Source organism: Canis lupus, chromosome 21 (genome assembly GCF_011100685.1).
Source record: "Canis lupus familiaris isolate Mischka breed German Shepherd chromosome 21, alternate assembly UU_Cfam_GSD_1.0, whole genome shotgun sequence".
NCBI lineage: Eukaryota > Metazoa > Chordata > Mammalia > Carnivora > Canidae > Canis > Canis lupus.
Genome location: NC_049242.1, coordinates 6,409,177 through 6,436,606, shown reverse-complemented (window position 1 = coordinate 6,436,606; position 27,430 = coordinate 6,409,177). Strand labels below are relative to the sequence as shown.

The 27,430-nt window shown below is 41.6% G+C and overlaps 1 protein-coding gene across 1 annotated transcript in view; it reads left to right on the top strand.

The window, feature by feature from the left end:
• The window catches only part of PIWIL4 (piwi like RNA-mediated gene silencing 4), a 46,727-nt gene that overhangs the window by 9,473 nt on the left and 9,824 nt on the right, over positions 1-27,430 (top strand). Inside the window, exons 5-13 of the mRNA XM_038568289.1 lie at positions 2,327-2,448; positions 3,713-3,793; positions 5,274-5,471; positions 7,363-7,474; positions 12,426-12,549; positions 15,693-15,810; positions 18,494-18,605; positions 21,514-21,698; positions 24,155-24,227. Of these exons, the coding sequence (XP_038424217.1) occupies positions 2,327-2,448; positions 3,713-3,793; positions 5,274-5,471; positions 7,363-7,474; positions 12,426-12,549; positions 15,693-15,810; positions 18,494-18,605; positions 21,514-21,698; positions 24,155-24,227 (1,125 nt within the window). The remainder of the gene's footprint in view (positions 1-2,326; positions 2,449-3,712; positions 3,794-5,273; positions 5,472-7,362; positions 7,475-12,425; positions 12,550-15,692; positions 15,811-18,493; positions 18,606-21,513; positions 21,699-24,154; positions 24,228-27,430) is intronic.

Sequence of the window (27,430 nt, the reverse complement as noted above, 5' to 3'; positions counted from 1 at the left end):
AAAGGGCTTGGACCAAGGAACAAAGTGCTATTTATTTAACCTTCCTGGGTGCATGTGCTATGGATAAGGATAAGATCAGTGAATTACCCCATTTAATCTTCACAACACTGCGACTGATCTGAGACTTGCTCCCATTTTAGAGGTGGGGAAAGTTCTTAAGGAATTGAAGTGGCTTGCTCTGTATCACATAAGCTGCAAGAGGCAGAGCGCCAGGATTTGTCCAATTCTCAGTCATATCCTCGTAGGCTCTGTGGTAAATAACTGGAACAGCTGAAATAGATTAAAGGTATTGATGGCGTAGGAGTGCTAAGACTTGCCGACCAAATGATTAGCTGACGGACTGAGAAATTAAAGTGCCCTCTGATGCTAGCAGCCAAGGCCAGGAGGTGTGTATGGGGGGGGATGGGCAACAGACACAAGAACCCAAGAGGAGTTGGCCCTTTGGTGAGGGAGGTGCAGGGAGGTGACTTGGCTTAGATGGCTCTTAGGAATGCAGTTCCTGGATGGCATTCTGAGGGGGGATCACCTGCTGCCACCTTCATGCCAACCCTTCAGCCCAATGTCCTTTGTTGTCTTAAGCCTTTGTCCTGAATACCTACAATAGTGTAAAAGCATCTCACCTCTTTTGCCTGCTAGACTTCTCCTGGGTGTTGATGAGCTTTTCCTACAGCTATCCAACTCTCCTCTCTCACAATTTGAATAAGAAGTCACCTTGGTGAAATATTTCATCCCCTGTGGAAGGACCTGTTTCTTTTTCCATGCAATGAGCCATTCCTGCCCTACATTTTTAGTTCAACCTGAAAGTGACTAAAATTACACTTTACAGAAAGGAGGAATAAAATACATAAATAGTTACTAACGAACTGACCTCTTCTGATTCTTTACCATTTTGAAAAATTCTTGGTCATTGATTTTTTATTGTCTGATTGGATCACTCTTTTATCCCAAAAGCCTGTACCAAGTCCTATCTGGTCTAAGAAGCTTCAAATTTTGTTGGGCAGCTGGCATAGAAACCTATTCATGCATTCATTCTCTTGTTAGAACATTGTTCCAGGTTATAAGAAACATACGAATTTCTCTAGACCTTTCAAAAATTGATAAAAGCAGATTCCCTGTTTTAATGTCTACTGATTTCTCCCCACTTTCACCATGTTTACTTCCCCTCTCGCAAGTCTCCTTATCTTTCCTTCTTCCTTCTTCTCTCCTTTTCTGGTTTTACTTTAATTAAAAAAATTTTTTTAAAGATTTTATTTATTCATGAGAAAGAGAGAGGCAGAGACACAGGCAGAGAGAAGCAGCCTCCATGCAGGGAGCCTGATGTGGGACTCGATCCCGAGACTCCAGGATCATGCCCCGGGCCGAAGGCAGGCGCTAAACCACTGAGCCACCCAGGGTCCCCTCCTTTTCTGTTTTTTAAAAGATTTATCTATTTATTTGAGAGAAAGCAAGCCTGCCCTGCCTGTGAGTGGGGGAGGGGCAGAAGAGGAGGGAGAGAATCCTCAAGCAGCACCCCGCTGGGCACGGAGTCTGACCCAGGGCCCCATCCCAGGACCCTGGGATCTTGAACTGAGTTGAAATCAAAGAGTCAGATGCTTAACCAACAGAGCTAAACATCCTCTGCTTTTCTGGTTTTTTTTTTTTTTTTAATTTTTATTTATTTATGATAGTCCCACAGAGAGAGAGAGAGAGAGAGGCAGGGACACAGGCAGAGGGAGAAGCAGGCTCCATGCACCGGGAGCCCGACGTGGGATTCGATCCCGGGTCTCCAGGATCGCGCCCTGGGCCAAAGGCAGGCGCCAAACTGCTGCGCCACCCAGGGATCCCCCTGCTTTTCTGTTTTATGAATAAACTTTTGAGAGGCTGTCCTCCAGAATCCATGAACCCAGGATGAGCTGGACAGTTCATTAATAGGCTTCTGGGTGTCTGTGAACACCCTGAAAATGGGCACGTCATTGTGGTATGTATGTATGTGAAGTTTTCTTGGGACAATGCCTATAACTTTGATCCGACTCTCAAAGCAATTTGTGACCTGTCCCCCGCACCTCAGCTAAAAAGGTCAAGAAACCCTTTCTTTTTTGGATCAAGTCTCTGTACTCCAAGTCTGATTTTGATGTTCTGTTACAAAGTCAGAGAAGAGAGAGAGATGTTGCTTTTCTTGGATTAGCAAGACAGGAAAACCCTCTGAGTGTCGTGTGATTAGATCCGTACATACTAACACCTGCAGTTTTGTTTGGTGAATGCATATTAAATTGTGATGGCTGTATCATATCTAATTCTTCACATTCGAGGATAATCTAGAGTGCACATTAAGTACATCTCCTTCCAGGTCACAGAATTGTCAAGTGAAACTTCAAAAGGTGAGACTGTAAAGATGACCATCACTCTGATAATGGAGCTGCCAGCAAGTTCCCCCATATGCATCCAGGTCCTCAATATCATCTTCAAAAAGTGAGGTGCCTTCCCTGTTGTGTTAATTGGGGCAAGTGATGCCTTTCAGTACAAGGCCTGGGTATGACCACTGTCAACCATCCTGTGGGCCACGTGCCAGCTTTCACGTGGTTGTGCGGTGATGCAGTCCCACAGAGCCTCTCACTGGCTCCCGACTCATCATCCAGTGCTCTTTGGGTTGGGACAAAGAACTCAAGATTTGTAATGTCTCAGCAATAGCAGGAGTTGGGGGATGGGGGTTGGAGTTAGGTGAGGGGCCGGGTCTGTCTTTTCCTGCTCTTCTTTTACTGTACCCTCTCCCACCATTCCACCCAGACTGAAAAATCAGGTATGTCCAGGGTTAGTAAGCCGAAAGATTTGATATTCTCCTGGCATCATCAGCTGTTCTCTGCTCTGGCCCCACTCTCCGTACCCCACCGCATGAACCCCTGGGTAGTAAGTAAGTAACTTCTGGTAAAAACCAGAAGTAAAGTTCTGGTTTTTACCAGAACCCCTGGTAAAAGTGGTGATCACACTTTTCAGAATCCTTCAGACTAACGTGGGGATCACTTGCCTCGGTGTCAGCTCAGGGGCTGTTGGGTAGAACTCCATAAAATACAGATTTCCTAGCTTCTCCGTGGACCTAGTAAAGAGAATTGAAGAGTGGTGCCTGTAATTCACATTTTTTAGCTCTCTTCCCAGGTGACAGGTGGGAATACAAAGGCTTGTAAACCTGTATTTTCCACACCACTGATGTGGACCAGCAAGATGATATGTTCAAAAACCTTTGACACCAACCCTTTGCTGATTAACAGCCTCTGGACAGGAGGAGGACAGAGGAGGTTGGGTTTGCTGGGTAGGGCATATACAAGGAATCTCCTCTCCCCCACAGATAAGTTCTTTAATTCCAGTCAGATGTCTTGCTAAGTAGATTGAGATCATGTATTCGACATGATCAGATATGGAGGCTCAGTGACATTTGGTAGCCAAAATCATGCAGTTGTAACCTGTATTTCTTGACTTACAACACTTCCCCCATGCAATGGGCAGACTCAGAGCAGTGATGTGTGCAGTTCCAGAGGTGACCAGGGTTAGTTGCTGAAGAGGCAGCCAGGCTACGTGGGGAGCTTGAGTAGCCTCATTAGAAACAGCCTCCCCATGTCAATCTACAACTCCCCATATAGTTTTACGTATTTTTGTAATATGTTCAACATGGGTAAAAATTTAGAATTATACTGTTATTAACTGATGTTGATCAAAGATTTAAAAATATATTTATTTGTAGGATCTTTAAAAAGTTGGCCATGTACCAAATTGGACGGAACTTCTATAAGCCTTCTGAGCCCGTGGAAATTCCCCAGCACAAGTAGGTTTCTTTATATTTTCTGTTACCCTGAAATTATTATAATGTGAAGAACATAATTTATGATGCAATATTATACCATTATGCCTCCTACGAGAGACTATGTTATGAAAAGTAATGGATTTTTTAAATTTTCAAGTTTTTTATAGAATGGTGAATGTCAGTGTGAAGCTAGCAGCCTGTTTTCTTATATTAGTGTGCTAGATCATTATCATAAATCCTAGAAGGAATTCTGAAACTGAGTTTTCTGTGTATGACGAGTAACAATGGAAGAATAAGCGGCATTATGTTATACCACAGAGTTGAAACTCTGTTTTCCTGCTGACAGGGAGTTAGCACAGCCATGATATTGGGTAAGTAAGGGCCAAACAAGTCAGCTAAACTAAACTGGGAAGAATTTCTACTCTAAACTGGGAAGTAGATGCTTCAGGAAAAGTGATCAGTGGTGTCAAAATGGGTTGTTTGTTCTCCATAATACATGGTCAAGCCAAAGACAGAGAGGCAATTGGCACTCCAAAGACAGATATGTAAACAAAGGAAGGAGTGCATAAAAAATAGAAAATCAGGGGGCAGGCTGTTTAGCCTCCTGCCAGGTAGGGGGGAAATGATGGGGTTTCCATATGTTAAGTCATTGGGTCACAGTGGTGCATATAAAGCATCCATCCATCCTTGTCACTAACCTCCTGACCTGGATGAGAAGTTCTTACAGGTCCAATGTTGTGCTGAGCTGGTTGACACCAGTGTGTATGCTCACCCTAAAGGCTAGCTTAGCATCACCGTGAATGAAGTCCACAAAATAAACTGAAATAATAAAAAGAAAAATTTGCCCTTTCTTTCATGTCCTTTCCATAAGTTTTTCTTATTCAAGACTTTAGTCCATGGTATTCCTAAATGTGGAAAGGGACTGTAGCCTCTGCTGCAGTTTCCCTTGTGTGTTTGCACACAATATCATTTAGATTATGTCTTACTCTTAGGAAGTCTATACACTGTCTGAACCATCGAGTGTGTGCTTTTCTGAACCTGGAGGTTTTCATGCTGGGAGAGATCACTCTATAAACCTGTCAATCCTACAGCTGTGACTCTCAACCAAGGGCAGTTTTGCCCTCCTCCAGGGCATGTGGCTTTTGGTTATCTCAGCTTGGAGACTGCTACTGGCATCTAGCAGGTAGAAGCCAGGAGTGTTGCCAAGCATCCTACCAGGCACAGGATAGCCCCTAACAAAAAATGATCTGGTCCAGAATGTCCGTAGTGCCAAGGTGGAGAAATGCTGCTCTGTGGGAATATATTTATCATAAATATATGTTTAAAGACACTCCAGCTAGAAATAAGTAATGTTTTAATCAGCAACTGGAAGAAATCAGAGTAAAGAAAAATTGTTTCATAAAATCTAGAAAATTGGAATGTAGAATCAGCACTTAACAATGATTATTATTTTATGATATGACATTCAAAATATTTACTATTAAATATTTATTTATTTTAGGTTGTCCCTTTGGCCTGGTTTTGCTATTTCTGTGTCACAGTTTGAAAGCAGGCTCCAGTTTACTGCTGATGTGAGTTATAAAGTACTCCGGAATGAGACGGTTCTAGAATTCATGACTGGTATCTGCCAGCAAACTGGCATGTCCTGCTTTGCCCAGATGTGTGAAAAACAGCTGCTTGGGCTTATTGTCCTTACAAGGTAAAGGCCTGCATTTAAAATACTTTTCCCAGGGACTCCTGGGTGGTTCAGCAGTTGAGCGTCTGCCTTTGGCTCAGGGTGTGATCACGGGTTCAGGATCGAGTCCCACATCAGGCAAGGAGCCTGCTCTCCCCCTGCCTATGTCTCTGCCTCTCTCTCCGTGTCTCTCATGAATGAATAAATAAAATCTTTAAAAAAAAAACAAAAACTTTTCCCTAGGGAATGAATTCTTCATGCTCTCTGGGACCAAGAATAGCATCAGAGTGTTGTCCTGAGCATGGTTCAGATCAGTTTACTCACCTGTTTAGTTTAGACCTGGCCCTTCTCAATTGACTGGGGTTCAGGCTTCCTAGAGAGGCATTGCGGAGGCAGGGGGGTGCGGAGAGGGGGTGCAGGAAGGGGGGAATACCCTCCACCATCTGACATGGTCCTGCATTATCTCTTGCTGCCCTACCCCCCATGCCCAATAGTCAGCTTCAGTGTTTCTGCCTGGATTTTCCACTTCAAATTTTGACTTTTCAATTTCTACTTCCATGAAGTCCAGCTCAAATCTTACTGCTTTTCTGAAGCCTTCACCTGTCCACTCAGTCAGAATTAACTCAGTTACCTCCCCTGTGCTGTTCCGGTAGCACATTGCTCATAGCCGCCTCTTTATAGACATTTTATTTCATTTTTTTACATCACAGGAGAGAATATTAGGTCCATGGCTCCTCTTATCTGTAAGAATATGAGGTCTTTAAGACTGAGACCTTCCAGTCCCTGGGTTTGTCTAGGTACAATTTGCCTTCATTGCACATTGAACTGAATTAAACACAGATTACATTACTTCCTGAGTACCAAAAAGCTCACCAGGTACTGCTGCTAGTCCACAGACAGTTCCTTGAGGGGACATGCTAGCCTTCTGCTATTCTGTTTTGAAATTTCCACTTAAAGTTGTTTCTCTGGGTTATACAGCAAGGAGGTGGGACTTGCAAATTCCGTACTACCCGAGATGAGAAGGTCACCCTCTGATCCTCCTGTCCTGATTGTCTTGAATTAGCTTATCGTGTTCTTCCAGAGTAACCTTGCAAAGCACCATGAGCCCAGGAGCAATATGACAAGGAGGTTTCTGTCCTGAGGCTGGGACTGCAAGGGAGGATATTGCAGGTCACACAGTGCTCAGGGGAAACAGAGCTTAGAATGATTTTACCCAGCCTACTTTGCTGTTTCACTAAGGGCCAGCCCAAGATGGATGGGAGATTATGTGGGGTACTCAGATTGCATGGCTGATCAGCCTTCTTTGGATGCTTTCTTACTTTTTTTTTTTTTAAAGATTTGTTTGAGAGAGAAAGTGAGAGAGCTGGGGAGGAGCAGAGGCACATGGAGAGAGAGAATCTCCAAGCCGACTTGACTCCCCAGTGAGTGCAGAGCCTGGGGTGGGGCTCTATCCCAGGCCCCTGAGATCATGACCTGAGCGATATCAGAGTTGGACATTTAACTGACTGAACCACACAGGCGCCCCTTCTTTGGGGTGCTTTTTATCAGAAAAACTATCTGGGAGCTCAAAAACTCTGAATGACACCAGAAGCTCATGGGAAAGTTTTGAGCAGTGCTTCAGGCTTTAAACATGTAAGAATAATTTACCTGAAGTTAGAGTGTCCCTCAGTGAGAAAAGATTATGGTCTAATGACTTTCTCACTGGTTTTGTTGGAATATGGAGGTTTTCCTGTGTACTGAATGTTCTTCTCAGATGAAAGCTGGTCATTTTTTTAAAAAAAAAGACTACTCTTGTATCACTGTTGTCATTGCTGAAATTCTAGAGTCTAATACTTTGAATTATAACTATAGTGAAATAGCCACTTTGTCTTGTATGATTTGGAAGAAGAGTTTAAAGATCCCTTGCATTTCCCAGATACAATAATAAAACCTATCGTATCGATGACATTGACTGGTCGGTGAAGCCCACGCACACCTTTCAGAAGCAGGATGGTACTGAGATCACCTACGTGGATTACTATAAACAGGTTGGACTTTTTTCCTTTACTCTCATCTCCCTACCTCTTAGCTTAGAGAGGTCTCTCTGTTCCTTTCCAAATCTAACGAGTCCCCAAGTTGTCAGGCGGAGTCTGTTTCTGACATAATTCTTGGACTTGTCCCTTCTCCTCCCACCTTCCTGGGCTTGGTTCAGACCCTCATCCTGTCTCCTGTGGTCCTTCCTGTCGTCTGAGGCATTTCCCTTCCAAGCATGCTCGATATCGTCACTTCCCTGCTTAAAGTATTTCAGGGACGCTTTCGAAGCCAAATCTGAGCTCCCTGAGCTCTTGGGCAGAGCCCTTTTATGATCTGGCCACTCCCTCCCTCTTGAGCCTCCTCTCTCACCACTTTGGTTTTCTTTGTCTGCTCTGCTGTGCTCTCTGTTTGTGGTTCCTTCAGTGAGTTACTCCCCTGTGTGTTCTCCTGCGTGCTACTGCCTCTTCCTAGAAACCCCATCATAGCCAGCCCATCACAGACCACCCTTAAATCCTCAGCTTAGCTGTCAACTCTTAGGGGCACCCCTTGGCTTTCTCCCCAGGGGCCCCTTCCTGCATTCAGCACCATCACATCCTGGACAGGATGTGAATGGTCTGATCTCCCTCCAGGACCTGGAGCTCTTCATCTCTGGATACCCAGGGCTAGCGCAGCACCCTGCACGCAGCAGGTACTTAGACACTTGCTGATGGAATCTCCTGCTGCCCCCAGGAGCTGGGTTCATTCACCATTATCACCATTAGCTCTGCCTCCACCTTCCTTCCAGAGACTCCTTCTCTTTGATGTACAATCATATTTCAGTCCTCCAAATCTCACAGATGTTTTCAAAACCAAAAACAAACACATAGCAAAAACTCTTCCTTTCTACCCCTTCAAGAAAAGCTTTTTTTTTTTTTCTTTTTCCTCCTTAGCTGATTTCTCTGGAGGCTTATCTTCATTGGCTCCAAGCACCTCTTCTTCCTCCCTAGTCTGGCACCTGGTCTGCTACTATGGAAATAGCTCTCTAAAGGTCAAATTCAGGGGCACCTGGGTAGCTCAGTGGTTGAGCATCTGCCTTTGGCTCAGGGCGTGATCCTGGGGTCCTGGGATCCAGTCCCATATCGCGCTCCCTGCAGGGAGCCTGCTTCTCCGTCTGCCTGTGTCTCTGCCTTTCTCTGTGTGTCTCTCATGAATAAATAAATAAAATATATATTTTTTTAAAATAGAGGTCCAATTCAGCTACCATCCTTATCCTGATGGGCTTTTGTTGGCACTGGACACAAGGGATCACTGCCCCCTGGCTGGAGTGGCTCTCTTCCTAGACTCCGCGGTGGAAGGGGGGCACATCCCCGGGGGCCCTCTGCCAGGTTTTGTCGTTGGTCTCAGCCTACCTAGATGTTTACCCCTTCTTTCCCCCCCCCCCCCCCCCCCCCCCCCCCTGCAGATGTTAAATGCATTTCACCATGATTCCCCTGGCTAGGATCTTATCTTCTTACCTCGAGACCTTGCAAATGGAATTTTTTGGCCTTGCCTTCATTCCTGAGTTACACACTCATCTGTTTTCAGACCACATTTGCATAAATGACCAGCAGGCATCTCAGATTAACAGGGATCCCTGGGTGGCGCAGCGGTTTGGCGCCTGCCTTTGGCCCAGGGCGTGATCCTGGAGACCCAGGATCGAATCCCACATCGGGCTCCCGGTGCATGGAGCCTGCTTCTCCCTCTGCCTGTGTCTCTGCCTCTCTCTCTCTGTAACTATCATAAATAAATAAAAATTAAAAAAAAAATTAAAAAAAAAAAAAAAAAAAAAAAAACATCCTTCCTAGTGAATTCATTGTCTTTCCCACTCCCCTTTCTCCTTGGGAATTTAGCCCCTTGCTTCCGTCCTCTTCTTTACCCTCACCTGCTCATTCAATTGTGGCCAACAGGAGTCCTGCCTCCTTTATCCTTGGCCTCTCCCTGGAACCCAGCCCTATTACAGCTGCATTAATGCAGGGCACTTCACGGATTCCCGTCTGGGGGATTTTGGTTACCTCGTTATGGTGTCCTTGCCTCAGCTGTCTTCAGTATGACCTGTCACCCTCACTGCCACCAGCGAGATCTTCCTGAAATGCTGCCCAGAAAGATGGTTAAGGGCATTAGCTATGGAATATGGTAGTCCTGGCACTGGTTGTGTGACCTTGAATTGTAGCAAGTCACTACACTTGGAGTGTCCTGTGTAGAGGGGAGTCGCTGATCTGCCATTCCGGTGCGGCGCAAGCATTGGATGATGTAACCATGCCCACAGAGCTTAGCCCGGTACCTGCACATGCGAGCACTGGATAAATAGATGGTGGAGACCCTGCCCTTCTTTCCCCACCTCCTCTTCCTCATCTCTAGCATCACACACTGACCCCATCTCATCTTTTAGCCTTCATCTGTCACCACCTTGCTGCCAGGTGGCCCATGCTACTGTCACCCCATCCACTCACTGTCACCAAACGTTTCTCAGCCTTTGTTCACGTTTGCTAGACATCTGCACAAATCCACACTGCATCTTTTCCCTTCACCACCAGCTATATCCCCAGCTCCAAAGTCAAATGTCACCTTACTTGTGAAATCCTCTCTGACCTTGCTTCATGTCACATGCACAGAAGAGCTGGCTGTTCTATTCTCTGAGTTCCTGTTCTACACATCACATATTGCTTCTAGAATGTCTTCCTTGTAGAATAAGGATGGTATTTGGTTAACCCGTGATGAATAGTGCCCACCAAGGCATCTTATGCACAATGTGCTCCATACATGTTTGTTTATTAAACACCAAGTTTGTTGAATATTTGGATTTCTTTCCTGCGTGAGTAAATGTGTTCTTTGAACAGAGGTATTTTTATGACCTGTGACATTCTAAAAGGGGAAGCGTGGTAAAATCCCATTCACTTTCTTTGTAATGAATTGAAGTTCACTGCATATTTATTGTAATTAGGGAGAAAAAGAAATTGTGCCAATTCTAGAATGGCTTCCTCTCTGTCCCAGGGAAGGAATGTGAAATTTCTATGTTGTCCACTCTCACAGTGAACATCTTGATATTGACCTTTATATGTCCCTATTTCTTAAATTTTATTTATTTATTCATGAGAGACACAGAGAGAGGCAGAGACACACAGGCAGAGGGAGAAGCAGGCTCCCTGCAGAGAGCCTGATGTGGGACTTGATCCCAGGATCCCAGGATCACGCCCAGAGCCAAAGGTGGATGTTCAACCACTGAGCCATCCAGGTGTCCCTGTATGTCCCTATTTTATCTTATGAAAAACATTTTCAAATACTAAGAAAATTAGCACAAGGGAGAGAGTAAAGTTTGCCTTATGACACAGCTTAGGGGGCAGAATTCTTGGCCATGTCCCAGGTAAATACAATTCCCTCTTCCTGGAATGTGCCCCAGCTTTGCTACCTGGGACTCTTTATACTCCTGTATTTTCTTCAAGGTTGCTGTCTTGGACTCTGCCTCCTTCATGAAGCCTTCCCTGATTTACCAGCCATAAATTGTTTCACTGCCACCACCATACCACCCCCCTCCTCCCTCTCGTCCATACAGTACTAAATGGTGTAACAAGCAGAGGTTCCCAAGTCTCAAAGGATAAATCCTGGCTGTGCTGATCTTCATTTATGGGACCTTGGGAAAGTCGTTTAGTTCCTCGTGGGTTTCCTCATCTGTGGAGGGGATGATGATAGTATCTGTCCCATAGGTTTGTTGTCAAGATTAAATGAGGAAAAATACCAGTGCTTAGCATATCATTATTGGTGCTTCTTATCTACTTTGCTTTGTAGTAGTGTAGTTACACGTAAGGTAGGGACAGTGCCTTCCATCTTTGCATCCACTGCAGTTTCGGAAACATAACAAGCACGAATTGCTGTACTCAATTAATTGTGTACTGAATTAATGAATCATATATAAAAACTCTCCATCTATGAAGGCTTCCCCAACCTGGAGTATTAGTTGCAACCAGCACTTCAAATTGCAATTTCCTGAGTTGTTTTTTTATTTTAATGACTTGAAGTCCTTATTGAATAGAGAAACTCTCGCTTCTCACTTCCTTAATTATAATTATTGATGTCAGCATCACACAGTGCTCAGACATTTTGTAAATTTTAATTCCAGTTGTTCTGCCATTAGCATTGAGTAAATTATACTGGAAATGAGTGTTAATTGGAATCTTTGCTGTTGGAAAGTAAATGGACTTTTGGCAAGGTGAGAATGTTGAAATTCAAGTTTAGGAAGGGGACAAGGGGTGGGATAGAAATGAATAGATGTGGAGGACAAGATGCCTTGCTAGTGGTTTATGTCCAATACCTCTGAGCGACTGTTCACCTCATTTCACTTTTCCCCAGTGTCAGAGTCCAATTAAGTAGAAGAGTCAAGGATCGGATTTACATTTGTCAGATTTCAAAGCTGCTTCCCTATAACATCATGCTATCCTGGAAATTAGGGACGGTCATGGTTTTTTGGGAAATCTGGAGTTGACTCGGTATAACTCTTGCATAGATATTTTCAGAATGGGTATAGATGCTCAGAGCCATCAGTTAGTTATACATGGAACAGTTGGCCTTTGGTCATCAGTAGTGGCACGAATAGCTGGCACGAAGTCAGTTCCAGTGGGGCCATTGCATTGTGTACAAAGCCAGCTGGAGGCTATTTGGACTCTGGATAAAGCAAGGAAATAATATTTTTTTTCCCTTTTTAAACAGTGTTACATTGTAAAGGCTAATAATGAAAATCAGTAATTAAAAACTGACCATGAGAAATGAAAGATGAGCCCGGGAAGGAAGTGGAAATGAGTGGGTAACCATAGGGATTGGTAGGGATTTTTGTTCTTTATTAGGAAGAATTGTTTTTCTATTCATTTTGGGACTAGCTTGTGGCCTATAAACAAGGATGCTCATTTTACAGTGTTTCCATATTAACTTTTCCCTCATTAATCTTGCATTCTCTAGCAATATGATATTACTTTATCTGACCTAAACCAGCCAGTGCTTGTTAGTCTGCTGAAGAGTAAGAGAAATGACAATACTGAGGCTCGGATGGCCCACCTGATACCCGAGCTCTGCTTTATAACAGGTAATGTTTATGCTTTCTACTCCGTCAGACCCCAGGCTCCTGCAGTGGGCAGAACCTGCAGCTCACCGAGTGCCAGAGCATTCATTTAACCCATGGAGGGTGCGCCCGTTAAGTGATGTGTTGACAGAGAAAGTGGGAGGATAGAATGCCCTTTGGGAATTGCTTGGCATAGTAAGAGTTATGTGTTTTCTTTATCTCATGTATCCCATTGTTACTTCGACATAAAATAGGCCCCCAGATATTTGCCTAAAACCAAGCTTCTTTTTTATGTGCACAATTCACTTTTTTATTTATGTATTTCAAACCACTAAATTGAAGTAATGATTGACATGTCAAAAGCTGTACATATTTAAGGGCACCTGGTGGCTCACTTGGTTAGGGATCCAACTCTTGGTATCGGGTCAGGTCAAGATCTCAGAGTTGTGAGTTGGAGCCCCGTGTTGGGCTCCATGCTGAGTGTGGAGCCTACTTAGTAAAAAAAATAATAATAATCTAATAAAATCTGTACATATTTAATGAATACAACTGGATGAGTTTGAGGTATTAAGTGTATATTTTGAAAACCATCATCACCATCAAGGTCTTAGACCTATCCTTCACTTCCCAAAATTTCTTACTTCCCCAATTATTACTACTATTATTTTGCATGCACTATTTTATTTAACTTCTATGTAATCTTTGAAAGTCCCTATGATTTAGGTATAATTATTATTCTCTCCATTTTATAGTTGAGGGAACCGAAGTTAGTAGGTTGCTGTAAGTCCTATGCCTTTTAATAGACAGAATCTAGGATTTTTAAAAAGATTTTATTTATTCATTTGAAAGAGTGAGTGAGAGAGAGAGCAATGAAATGGGGAGGGGCAAAAGGAGAGGGAGAAGCAGACTCCCTGTGGAGCAGGGAGCCTGATGTGGGGCTGGATCCTGGAACTCCAGAATCTTGACCTGAGCTGAAGGGCAGAGGCTTGCCTGACTGAGCCACCCAAGTATCCCAGAGTTTAGGATTTAAATTTTTACCTGTCCAAAATCAGATCTTAATTTCTTTTTTATAGTACCTCTCATCCCAGTATAAGAGAGGGGATTCTAGGGAGTCAGTTAAGCTTGGAACCAGAAACCTTACCAGTGGTATTATCTAACTAGAGAGTGAGCTAACAGGGGATAGCCAAAGAACCAGTTTGAGTTACTTTATTAGGGAAAGACTCTGGAGGTACTAGTAATTTAATAAGAGATAAGTTCTCAAAGTTAAGCTTTTCTAATCCAGGAATAGCTTATAAATGGTAACACCATGTGTACTGTTACCTCAGGCCTTTGCATTAGCTATTCCCTGTGTGTCAATATTACTTTTTAAGATTTATTTATCGTTTTAATTCCAGTATAATTAACATACAATGTTATATTAGTTTCAGGTGCACAATGTAATGATTCCACAATTCTGTACATTACTCAGTGCTCAGCAAGATTAGTGTACTCTTAATCCCCTTCACCTATTTCACCCATTCCTCCACCTACCTCCCCTCTTGCAACCACCAGTTTGCTCTTTATATTTTGGAGTCTATCCTTTGTTAGTTTCTTTTTTTCTTTCTTCATTTTTTTTTTTTGTTTCTAAAATTCTACATATGAGTGAAATCATATGGTATTTGTTTTTCTCAGTCTGACTTAATTCACTTGACATTACATTGTCTAGATCCATCCATGTTGTTATAGGTGGAAATATTTCATTCTTTTTATGGCTGAATAATATTCCATTGTGTATATATATGCATGCATGTACATACATATACACATACCATATCCTCTTTATCCTTTCATTTATTAATGGACACTGAGTTGCTTCCATATGTTGGCTGTTGTAAAGAATGCTTCAGTAAACAAAAGGTGCATGTATATTTTTGAACTAGTGTTTTCATTTTCTTTGGGTAAATACCTAGTACTGAATTTACTGGATCATATAAAACCAAGCTTTTCCCCAGCATTTTTGAACTTCCTAGTATAGGAATCAATGTGACTTTGATTTTCTTCAGATACATTGTATAGTGACAAAATGACCTTTGTTTTCTTTTTTATGTGAGTTCTATAAGGTAATTCTCACTACAAAGTAGATTCTGAGTAACTGTCTCCAGCACTTTTTTTCATATTCATTTGATTAATAGAGTGGGACTAAACAAGGAAGACTTTCTACCTTTTACATTTTGTTGTCAGTTACAATGTGTATATATTTATTTCACAATTAGAAAAGTCAATAAGATATAATTCTTGAAGGGAGGGATGCTCATTCTTAATGATCTTCTGATAATCTAGATCTGCGCAATCCCATATGGTAGCCACTGGCCATATGCATTTATTGAACCCTCAAAATGTGGCTAGCACAACTGAGGGACCAGCTGGAGACCAGCTGTGAGTGTAAAATACAGACTGGATTTCTAAGACTTAGTATGAAAAAACAACAAAAATAACTCATTGATTTTTTTATATTGATTGCATGCTAAAATGTTAACATTTTGGACATATTGAATTAAGTAGTACATATTATTCAAGTAACTTCATGTGTTTTGGCTTTTTAAAATATATGTATTTATTTTAGAGAGAGAGAACATGAGAAGGGGGAGGGAGAGGGAGAGGCAAAAGGAGAGGGAGAGAATCTCAGGCATACTCTGAAGGGAGCCTGATGTGGGGCTCAATCTCACGACCCTGAGATCATGACCTGAGTCACAATCAAAAGTTGGATGCAGGATCCCTGGGTGGTGCAGCGGTTTAGCGCCTGCCTTTGGCCCAGAGCGCGATCCTGGAGACCCAGGATTGAATCCCACGTCGGGCTCCCGGTACATGGGGCCTGCTTCTCCCTCTGCCTATGTCTCTGCCTCTCTCTCTCTCTGTGTGTGTGACTATCATAAATAAATAAAAACTTAAAAAAAAAAAGTTGGATGCTTAACTGACAGAGTCACCCAGGCGCCACTCTTTTTGGCTTTTTAAAATGTGGTTGCTAGAAAATTTAGAATGACATGAGTGGCTTACATTTTTGGGCCAGGGTGCTGTCCATAGGCTAGATCTGGGTCAATTTAAGTGAAAAGCTTAAATTCTGCCTAAGCTGGGCTGGTTTACATTGCATGCTGTTCGTTTTTTCCCTTTGTTTTCATTTACATTAATAGGGCTGACCCGCCAGGCAACCACTGATTTCCAGCTGATGAAGGTCGTGGCTGAAAAAACTCGTCTCAGCCCTTTGGGAAGGCAGCAGTGCCTGGCCAGGCTTGCTGATGACATTCAGAGGTACTGGGTTGCTCTGCTGGGACCAGAGTGTATCCTGCCTAAGGCCTAATTGATGGAGTTGGATGGTCTACAAAATGTTTTATTCCTTGATGGATTATCTCTCTCCTGTTGACTTAGAGCAAAGTGCTTTTGAGTTGTGTTGTCCAGAGCCATAGGTTCATCCCCATTGCCTCAGGACTACAGACTGGGGGAAGGTGGTTAGAGTCCACACTGGCAGAAGTACCACCCAGCTTCAACTAGATGACTATCCTATCATCTGTTTAATAAATACATGGAGGTTTTGGATAAAAATTTGAATGAAGGAAAAGGTTGTAATTAAAAAAAAAAAAAAAAAAAAACAGCACCATACTAGGCCCCCAATATTCAGGGTTGAGGACATTCAGATCTTAATATAGTGGTCACAGCACACTGATCATTAGAAAAATTCTCCTGTGTTGTCTTTATTTTATTTTATTTTTTTAAGATTTTATTTATTTATTCATGATAGACACACAGAGAGGCAGAGATACAGGCAGAGGGAGAAGCAGGCTCCCTGTGGGAGCCCAATGCAGGACTCAGGCCAGGACCCTGGGATCCTACCCTGAGCTAAAGGCAGAGGCTCAACCACTGAGCCACCCAGGTGCTCTGCTGTGTAGTTTTAAACTTAAGAATACCTTTGAGCCCTTTGGTTTAGCCCATCTACCCTCATACTACATTCTTGTCCTCATTCTGACAGGTTGCTGTCACCTGAGAGGCCAATATTAAACTGCTCCCAGCTTTCCCTTCTGACCTACTAATACTTCACTGTGCAGTTCTCATGTAACCATAGGGCACTTGAAATTGGCTAGTACCACATCTTGAAATGATCACATTTTGAATTTATTGGGTTCAACCATGACACATATTTAAAAAATAATTTTACTGGACATTTTTTAGTTTTTTAGGGCAGGCATTAGAAAATTTAAAATTGCATATGTGGGTTGCTTTATATTTCTGCTGGATAACAGTGTAGAATGGTCTTTTTTTCTTGAAAGATAAAAAATTTGGAGGATGAACTGGAAATTTTGTAAACAGAAATGTGTGTATGTACACTCAGTAAATATTTGCTTAATGCATGAATGAATCATTATTGAATGGTATATATTGTCTCAGATGTTTTCAAATGCATATAGTCATATTCTTTTTAGGAAAATGGCATAATACTGTCCATCATGTTTTGTAAGTTGCTTTTTCTTGAACTTTTCCATATGGTAAATGTGCATCTCTGTTATCCTTGAGGTCTTATAGTTTTCTATGTTATGGCTACACTTTATATCATTTTTCCTGGACATCCCCCAGACTTACACCTACTTGAGACATTTCCTGGTTCTCTCCCCTTATTCCAGGCTGTGGATTACTCTTCCTGAAATCACTCCTTGCCACCTTTCAGGAATCCCATTTATTTCAACCCAGTTTCTTGACCGGTGATCACTTCACCCATTTCCTCTTGGGCAGATAGTATCTGAAGCAAAATAATTAATTCAAAGTATTAGTGTGACCAGTCCAGACTTAGCATTAATAGGTGGAAATAATGAGCTGTTGCAGAAATTCCATGTGAAGAGATTTGAGCTCCCCTAAAAAGAGAGGGGAGGCTTTAGTAGGTAAAGCATGAGTCTCATCAGTCTTTTTAGTGAGTGCCGGCTTCCATGATGGAGGCCAGGAGGCAAAATCTGTATGGTTGCTCTCCTGAAGGAATTTATAGCTTAACAAAAATGAAAATATATCATAATCTAATGAGATTATACTCAACTATGATTAAGGTTTACTATGTTATAAACTCAAAGGGCTATACAAATATAAAGCAGTTATTTTTTTTAAAGATTTTATTTATTTATTAATGAGAGACAGAGAGAGAGAGAGAGAGAGGCAGAGACACAGGCAGAGGGAGGAGCAGGCTCTATGGAGGGAGCCTGACATGGGGCTCGATCCCAGGTCTCCAGGATCACGCCCTGGGCTGAAGGCGGCGCTAAACCACTGAGCCACCCGGGCTGCCCTAAAGCAGTTATTATTGCTCATACTAACATTCTCATGATCTTTCTGGTGCCCTGTCTATCCTACCAACCTTCTGAAGCCTAAGTCAGTATATTCCCTTCCTTTGTCATCTTTCATCCACTCCTAAGCCAACTAATTCAGATATTCCCAGAAGACCTCTCCACAGACAGAAACTCCATAATATCTCTTTATTAACAAGTTTATTTTCAGGAAAAATGTCTCACATTTATTGAGCATTTAGAATTGCCAGGCTCTGTGGTAGCAGTTTGCATGTGTTGTCAGCTTAATCCTTAGGTCAATCCTCTGAAGTAGTAGGCTTATTATCCCTATATTTTGCCAATAAGGACACCATAGCTTTAAAAGATTTGAGTCTTAAGGTCACATATTATGAAATGTCAAGACTAGGAGTTAAACCTTGGTCTGGCTTACAGGCCCTTTTTGCTAACCAGTGTGTCACACTGGAAACCTCCTTCATGACTGACAATCCCAAATGGGTTCAGTTGTCCCATCATTCTTTTGAGCAAGAGAAAAAAATGGTGAGTAGAAACAGAAGTCAGGAACTAAAAAAAAAATAGTCTCCGAATAATTTAGTAAGTTATAATTCTATCTCTAATGATTAAAATTCTTTAGAAAATAAGCACTTTAATGATTTAAAACTCAACTCTATCAACAGAAACAAGTATGCTCGTTTTGAGCTGGAGACCTGGGGGCTGCATTTTGGATGCCAGATGTCTCTGACTGGGCGGGTTTTGCCTTCAGAAAAAATATTAATGCAAGACCATGTAGTAAGTGCTGTGATTCTATTTTCATTTAAAAGTATTTGCTTGAGTGTGTGTAAGTTTGATCATATGCATGAGTGACTAGTGGGCTTGTAATATTCATTTGGTTTCTCCATGGCCATGGCCATGTCCATGTCCTCCCCTTGTCCTAAAACCTTGAGGTCCCTTCTGTTTTCCTTCTCAATCTGAGTGTATTTGCAAAGGCTTAGCAGTACCCATTGGACATGATTTAGGTCAGTGTGGTGTGGTTTCTCATTTAAAGATGCATTAGAAAAATTGTATTTCAAGCTATGACAATTTTTTTTTCAAGATTTTATTTATTTATGAGAGACACACACGGGGCGGGGGGGGGGCGGGTGGTGGTCAGAGACACAGGCAGAGGGAGAAGCAGGCTCCATGCAGGGAGCCTGATGTGGGACTCAATCCCAGGACTCCAGGCTCAGGCCCTGGGCTGAAGGCAGATGCTAAACCACTGAGCCACCCAGGCTGCCCTTAAGCTATGACAATTAAAACATGCTCACATATTATTAGGTGTTGTAGTACTCTTGTGTCACAAAAAAAAGAAAAAAAAAGAAGAAGAAAGAAAGAAAAGAAAAGAAAGAAAGAAAGAAAGAAAGAAAGAAAGAAAGAAAGAAAGAAAGAAAGAAAGAAAGAAAGAGAAAAGAAAAGGAAAGGAAGGAAGGAAGGAAGGAAGGAAGGAAGGAAGGAAGGAAGGAAGGAAGGAAACTTGTAGCAACTGAGAAAATGTTTTAACTGGTTAGGGTTAAGTCCAATAGACTAGGTTTCCTGATAGGAGGGTTCTTTCCTCCCAAATTCCCCCTAAAGTAAAATGCTGCTTGGTTGGCATCAAACATGAATGTGTGCAGAGCCCATCCCCAGCTATAGCATTTAGGGAGAGAGAGCCAGCCTGAAGAGACACATCTCTTTCAGGCTTCAGTTGAAGCCATTTTGTATTTTATACAAAAATGGTGCATTATCTTTCTACTTTCCCCTTTGTTTTGCCCATTTTTTAAAAAAGAGTTTATTTATTCATGAGGAGAGGCAGAGACACAGGCAGAAGGAGAAGCAGGATCCTTGCAGGGATCCTGATGCAGGACTTGATCCCAGGACCCTGGGATCATGACCTGAGCCAAAGGCAGATGTTCAACCACTGAGCCAACCAGGTATCCCTGTTTTGCTGATTTTAAAAGCCAATTATGTATCATTTCATTTTTAAAGGCCCTCTTCTCACCTTTACCTGGTATAATTAGCTGACATGTGTAACAAATGTAACTGAGCAACGAAAGTTTCGTGTTGGTGGCATGGGAATTTTTCATCATTTCTTTTGTATATTCTATCCAAGTTGCCAAAAACCTCATTGGAGAAGCTGAGGAAAAACTACTTTGAAAAACAAAACAGAAACAAAGTTTGTAAAGTACCAAAAAACAAGCCTCCTTTTAATAAAGATTTTGGTCAGGAGTCAATAAAGAGAAGCTCAGTTTCAGTTCTACATATGAAGCGGGGTATAAATATTTAATATAATTTGTCTCATCATCTCTGTAAGCAAAATCCTATTTCTCAGAGCTTCTTTGGTGTATCTTTGAGCATGGAAACAGTTCTTAGGAGAAGGAGCACTAAAATGGGAGAACTCGCACCCTGGCGGTGGTCGTGGCCGGCAAGAGCTGTCTCGAGATGTTTGCTTTTCTGAAATTGGATTCTAGGAACTGAGTAGATTAAAGGGTCTCAGGCCTCAGAGTGCCTTGAACAGTTGTCCTGGGGCTCCCACCAGCCCGTAGCAAGTAGGAGTGTCGGTGAGAATGAATGAGAATGAACCGTGACTCCAGAGAGAATCATCAAAGGAGGGCTGACCCTTCCTTCTTTACATTTGCCTCCTGGACCTGAGTCCCTGCCTGGCCACCTAGTGAGAGTGCCTGTGGTTGGATTTCAGAGTGCTTGGTGGAAAGTACCCTGATGGCAACCCCAGGAGGATCAATCTAAATCTATCACTGGGCACCAACTGGCTACATAATCTCTCTCAGCCATAGCTTTGGAGTCTATAAAACTACCGGATTATAATACTTCTTACATTCATGTGCTGATGAGTGAATGGGAACATGTTAACATGTAGATTCTGAGTCAGTAGGTCTGGAATGGGGCCCAGGACTCTGCATTTCTAACAAGCTCTCAGGAGATAGCCATGCTGAGTAGCAAGGGATTCCGTTACACTGTGATCCTTTTAGATTCTAACAGGGGCCCTTCCTGGCTCACTAAACCAAAGACATTTCCATTCAATTCTGGTCCGTGGATAAAAGCAGAAGGGTACTAACCCATCTAAAGTCTCCCCTCTTCGGTGCAGGGAACTGAGTTTTCCTGGTCACCCTGGTGGGGGCAGGGGAGACCATCCAAGAATGAGAAAGGAGCTTGTGCCCTGGCCCCATCTTTGCTCCCAGACATAGCTACCCCTAGCAGAATGTATGTTCATAACTGCCCTGTAGCGTTGGTTAGTGTAGTTTGATGAGCTAGATTATCAACAGTCAGCACTTTCTCTTTGAGGTAGCTTTATGCCTAAAGAGACTGAATTAGGCCACTTGCCTGAGACATTCTTATTAAAGGTCATCGATCTTAGAGCTGGAAGGGAACCTAGAGGTCTTTGAATCGGACATCTTTCTTTGCACACTGTGGAGGCCCACGAGGTAGAGACCTGCCCAACCACCTGCAGCCAGGGAGTGGCCGACCTGTGGTCATGCTCAGATCCAGGAAGCCCATGGATTCTGTCCAAACGTGCAGTGCTTGGATCAGTGTTTTAAGTCTGTGAATAGCCAACTGTACTTTGTAGTTCTCTTAACGACAAATGTGCACCATCTTCATGCTATCTTTATTTAACTGCTCTCTGAATAAATGTCTTCAACCCTTTCACAATCATTGTTTTTCGCAGTGTCAACCTGTGTCTGCTGCTGAGTGGTCCAAGGACATGCGGAATTGCAAGATTTTAAGTGCACGGCCTTTGAATAAGTGGTTGATTATATGTAGCAACAGAGATAAAAATGTGGCTGAGGACTTTTTGCACTGCCTGAGAAGAGCTGGAAGTTCCATGGGATTTAATGTGGACTACCCCAAAAAGTGAGAATACACAGGAAATCATCCCAACTATTTTCATATATTAATTTGGTTTAGTTAGAAGATCAGAAATGGTGGTTCATGTAGCTACAAAAGCTTTATCTCAGTAAACTTTCCTAATATAAAGTACAAAGAGAATAGTTATAAGTAGATAGATTTTGCAGTGACTAAATTTTTATACAGTTAAAATATATTTTATGTTGATCTTTTTTTTTTTTTTTTTTTTTTTTTTTTTTTATGTTGATCTTTGTAAAACTGTTTTCACAGTTCTTTCGGCAATAGTCTCATTAGCCTAATCTCTTCAGTACTAGTTGGGGCATAAATCCTGAATGAATCCATTCATTAGCTTTTTCCCCTTACTTCTTTCATATCAATTATTTATAAAACTTAACAGCAAACAGGATATTGAAAAATATAAAAGTTGCATTTCCTAACTTACTTGATACATTTTATGCTTTAAAATTTAACATAAAAATAGACTGAAATAAGCTTTTCTGATTCTCTTACTGTAGTATAAGACTATTTAGATAGTTTTCTGATAAAAGCAAGGGCATTTAGTCTTTGAACATTTATTGAGTGTCTACTGTATACTAGAGACTATGCCATTTGCTGGGGATGAGAAAGAGAAATAAATCTCTGTCAGTTTAGAACACAATCACTCAAAGTTGGATATTGTTTGCTTTAGAATAGCAATAAGTTTGGTCATGCTTCAACTTATTGAGCTTGATATGCTTAATAAGGAGGAATGCATACTTCTTTTGGTTGCTGTTATAGTGGAGGGGCAAATGTCCTAATTGGCAAGGGGGGACGTTATTCTTTAAATATGTGGTTACTAATTAATTACATCAGCAGTGCAAGCATTGTTGAAAACCACAGATCCCCCCTAAAGTCTCATTTTACACTGTAGTTTAGAATGCTCCTCTTATCACATCTGTTAACAAATTGCCTGGTTTCGGTTTCACCTGCTCTAATTTCTCTTAACCCAGCAGCTAAAAAAAGCAGGAAAAGATTAATGGAAGAACCTAGAGTCACAGACCCTGGGACAACAGCACAGGCTCTTTCTTACATGAATTCCATGAATGAACCCTATGCTATGTTCTATTCTTAGCCTGTTTTATTTAAAAGCCCATATTTTATTCCATCTTTTTTCTTTCCCATGAAGTATCCATTTACCAGTTTTATTTATTTATTTCAGAGAGAAGAGTGAGAGAGCTGGGTGGGGACGGGCAGAGGGAGAAAGAGAATTTTTTATAAAGATTTTATTTATTTGAGAGAGTGAGTGAGTGAACAAGAGAGAGAAAACACGAGCTGAGGGAGGGGCACAGAGGCAGAGGGAGAAGCAGACCCCCCACTCAGCAGGGAGCCCAACATAGGGCTCGATTCTGGGACTCAGGATCATGACCAGAGCCGAAGGGAGATGCTTAACTGAGCCACACAGGTGCCACCAGAAAGAGGGAATGAGAGAATCTTTTTTTTTTTTTTTTTTTTTTGGAATGAGAGAATCTTAAGCAGACTCCTTGCTCAGCACAGAGACCAATGAGGGGCTTGATCTCATCACCCTGAGATCATGACATGAGCCAAAATCAAGAGCCAGGTGTTTAACCGACTGAGCCACCCAGGTGCCCTTTCCCTCTTAGATTGATGTGCAAAGTTCCTCCCATCTGAAACATTTGCCTGATGAATTTGGAAAGAATGGACTGTAAGATGGCTGTTGAGTCAGCCTGCAAGGGGTTGAATTGCCAAAGTCAGAAACGTTTAGTTGTTTTAACAGAGCTGCAGGCCATTCCTGGAGCTTAGAATCAGTGAACAGGAAACAGTGGTCCTGCCACCTGCTGGGCCAGTTTGAAAAGGCCACTGGGCGTTAGGACCATCCAACCCTATAGACCTATCAGAAGCTGATTCTACATAAAGAAACTGTACCTATTAAGTCCTCTGTGGGAATTATTTCTATAGCATCTGGCCCCTAACATAATGTAATAAGCACAGTACTTGCTGACTGATACAGGCTAAATATCCCACACTCTAAACAAGCGGTCACTAAGGAAAAAAAATCTTTTAGTCTGAACCATTCAGATTAACTGAATAGCTTGGTCCCTTTAGTCTGATGATTTCTGAGACTTTGGAAGTTCTCATGGAGATTCAGTATTAGAGAAATCCTAATCCCAATTTAACTCGAACCAGTTTCAGACACTTGGTATTGAGACTAGTGATTTTAAAAGCTCATTTGCAACTTCATTTTGAACAACAGAATTATTAATTGTAGGAATTATATATAATTGCAAAAATCACATTTTCCACCAAACTATTTTTAAGCTAATAAAAATGATAATTAAATGTTTTGGTGTTTCTTGTAGGGGAATTATAAAAATCTGTTTGTATGATTTCTAATTCTATGATGATGTGCTACTAAAAAGGGAATTATAGAATTATATATTCTCAAAACTAATCTTTTTATGTAGCATAAAAGTTCAAGAAAATCCAGCTGCATTCCTTAGCGCTCTACAGAAACATGTTGATCCTGACGTTCAGTTGGTAAGTATAGATCATTTTTTTTTGATGTATAATTTTTACTTTTTCTCTATGTCTCATAGTCTTCTTTCCCTGGAAGAAGGAAGTGAGCATATTGTCCCATGATATGTTTGCAAATTGCTCTGCATTTCCCCAAGAACCCAAGAAAGTATTAATCTTAGTATTTTAGTCAATATTTTGTTTCATTTTCATATTTATAATATTAATTTTTAAATACCTGTTTTTGCCCCTGTTGCATCCTCTTAGATGTCTACATATTTTTCACTTGCTGAGGGGTCATCTTTTATTCATGATTTAAGATACAGTGACTCCCACTGTATCCCATAAATACTGGGGCCCCCAGTGTTTCAGTGGATTCTTGGAGGGTTTGGGTTTTTCCATGTCACCTGTGGCTGCTTCCTCTGGATTCTCGTTCTCTTTCATGAATGCCATTCCCCTGCACTGCGTCAGCTCCACAGCTGCCTCATTACAAAGAATTGTGTGTGTGCACGAGTGTAGCTGACTTTGCAGAAGGTTTGGGGCCAAGGCATGATTACGGCACACCCCAACATTCTAGAGGAGTTAAAATCACCATCCTTGTTCTTAAGAATCTCTCAGCCATTCCTCCTTCTTGGAAATGCTTCCTCTTCTCCCAGACCCCAGCCTTTCACTGCACTGTAGTGTCTTACCTCCATAGCTCATGCATCTGGACTCCCAGCATTCTTCTCTGCATGTCCTGCAGAGCAGCTTAGCCATCTCTTTTAGTTGGACACAAAGAAAGGCCCATAAGGATGTTATACTAAACAAAAGGAACTTTAACCCTAAGAGCATTTTTTTTCTTAAAAATAAACTTAACAGAAAGATCGTAAGAATCTTACGATCTTACGATATATATCCTTCATCCAGATTCTCCAATTGTTGACATTTTATTATATTTGTTTTATTGTTTCTTTCCTTCCTATATCTGTCTATCTATCTATCTATCTATCTATCTATCTATCTATCTATCTATCATCTTTTTTCTTGAGCCATTTGAGACTGGCTACAGAAATGCCCATTGCCCTTGAATACTTTAGTGCATAATCTCTACAGACAAGGTCACTCTCCTACAGAACCATAGGACAACCATCAAAATCCAGAAACAGTAAGACCAGCTAATCCACAGACTCCATTCACATTTCTCGATTTGTCCTCAAAATGTCCTCTCTAGTAAAAAGATCTAATGCATTGTAATTAGTTGTCCTGTCTCTTTAGACTCTCCTTCAATCTGGAACAGTTTTATAGTTTTTAATGACCTTCCAATTTTGAAGAGTATAGACCACTTATTGTATATAATGTCCCTCAATCTGGGTTTGTCTGATGTTTCCTTATAATTCAGTTCAGGTTATGCACTTTTGGCAGGAGTATCACAGTAATGATTCTGTGTTCTTAATGTGTCCTACCAGGAGGCACCCCATTAATTAATTAAGGTGGTATCTGCCAAGTTTCTCCGTTGTACATTTACTCTTCTCTTTGCAATTAATCAGATGTTTTTGTTTTTTGTAGGGAGATACTTGAGACTGTAAATATCCTGTTTCTCATCAAACTTTTACCTGCTAGTTTTAGGATCCATTGATAATTCTTACCTGAACCCATTATTGCTATGGTGATTGCCAAATGGTGGCTTCCTAGTTTCATACATTTAGTATGTAGCATTGTATTTCCTTCTACAATAAGTAGGTAGCATTATGTTATAAGTAAGACTTTTCTCTTCTCCCCATTTCTTTATTTATATCAGTATAGATTCATGGTTTTCTATTTTACCAGCTTCTAATCTATTTCTACTATTATTTATTTTGATGTCCAATTGTTCTTGATTTTGTTAATGGGAGACCCACCCATTCAGGTTGGCTTCTGTGTCTTTTTGACATGTCCCCATCTTTTCTGGGGACATTTCTTTACTGTCTGGGACAGTAAGGTATTCCAATTTAATCTTGAAGTTTTACTGCCCAGCTCTGGAATTAGATATTTCTCCAATGAACTGTGATCCTTTTGATAGAAAACAAAATCTGGGCAACTGAATGTGCTTACTTGTTTACTGCCCAGCTCTGGAATTAGATATTTCTCCAATGAACTGTGATCCTTTTGATAGAAAACAAAATCTGGGCAACTGAATGTGCTTACTTGTCACTGCTCCTAGGCTTTCTCAATGGGCAAAGCTAGGAATATGTGTAGCATATGTCTACATACGTACTCATATACAGTTGACCCTTGAACAGTATAGGGTTTAGTTAGGGGGTACAGGCCCTTGCACAGCCAAAAATCTCCATATGACTTTTGACTCCTACAAAATTTAATTTCTATAGCCAACTGTTGACTGGAAGCCTTATAACATAGTTGATTAACACATATTTTGTACTTTATATATGCCATATACTGTATTCTTACAATAAAGTAGGCTAGAGAAAAGAAAATGTTAAGAAAACCGTAAGGAAGAGGAGATACGTTTACAGTACTGGACTATATTTATCCAAAAAATCTGCATATAAATAAACTTGCACAGTTTATTTATTTATTTTTAAAGATTTTATTTATTTATTCATGAGATACACAGAGAGAGGGAGAGAGAGGCAGAGACACAGGCAGAGGGAGAAGCAGGCTCCATGCAGGGAGCCTGACGTGGGACTCGATCCCGGGTCTCCAGGATCATGCCCTGGGCCAAAGGCAGGCACTAAACTGCTGAGCCACCCAGGGATCCCCATACTTGCACAGTTTAAACCTGTGTTGTTCAAGGGCCAACTGTTCGTACATATACACTTACATCCATGTTATTACCACGTGTGTCTATGTATTTGTTAAAATCGTGTTTGATGGGCGGCCCCGGTGGCTCAGTGGTTTAGCGCCACCTTCAGTCCGGGGCATGATCCTGGAGACTTGGGATCGAGACCCACGTCAGGCTCCCTGCATGGAGCCTGCTTCTCCCTCTGCCTGTGTCTCTGCCTCTCTCTCTCTCTCTGTCTCTGTGTGTGTGTCTCTCATGAATAAAATAAAATCTTTAAAAAACAAAACAAAACAAAAACGTGTTGCAACTCCAGTTCCAATCCAACACCACAGGGAAGTGTTCCCGTATCCATATTAGTACATATTGTTCCCCCATCTCTACTGGGGGAAGCATGGCTCCTGTTATTCACATATCACTTACACCTCCATCCCCCTCACAGGCAACCAGTCTCACTTGTCTCCGACCT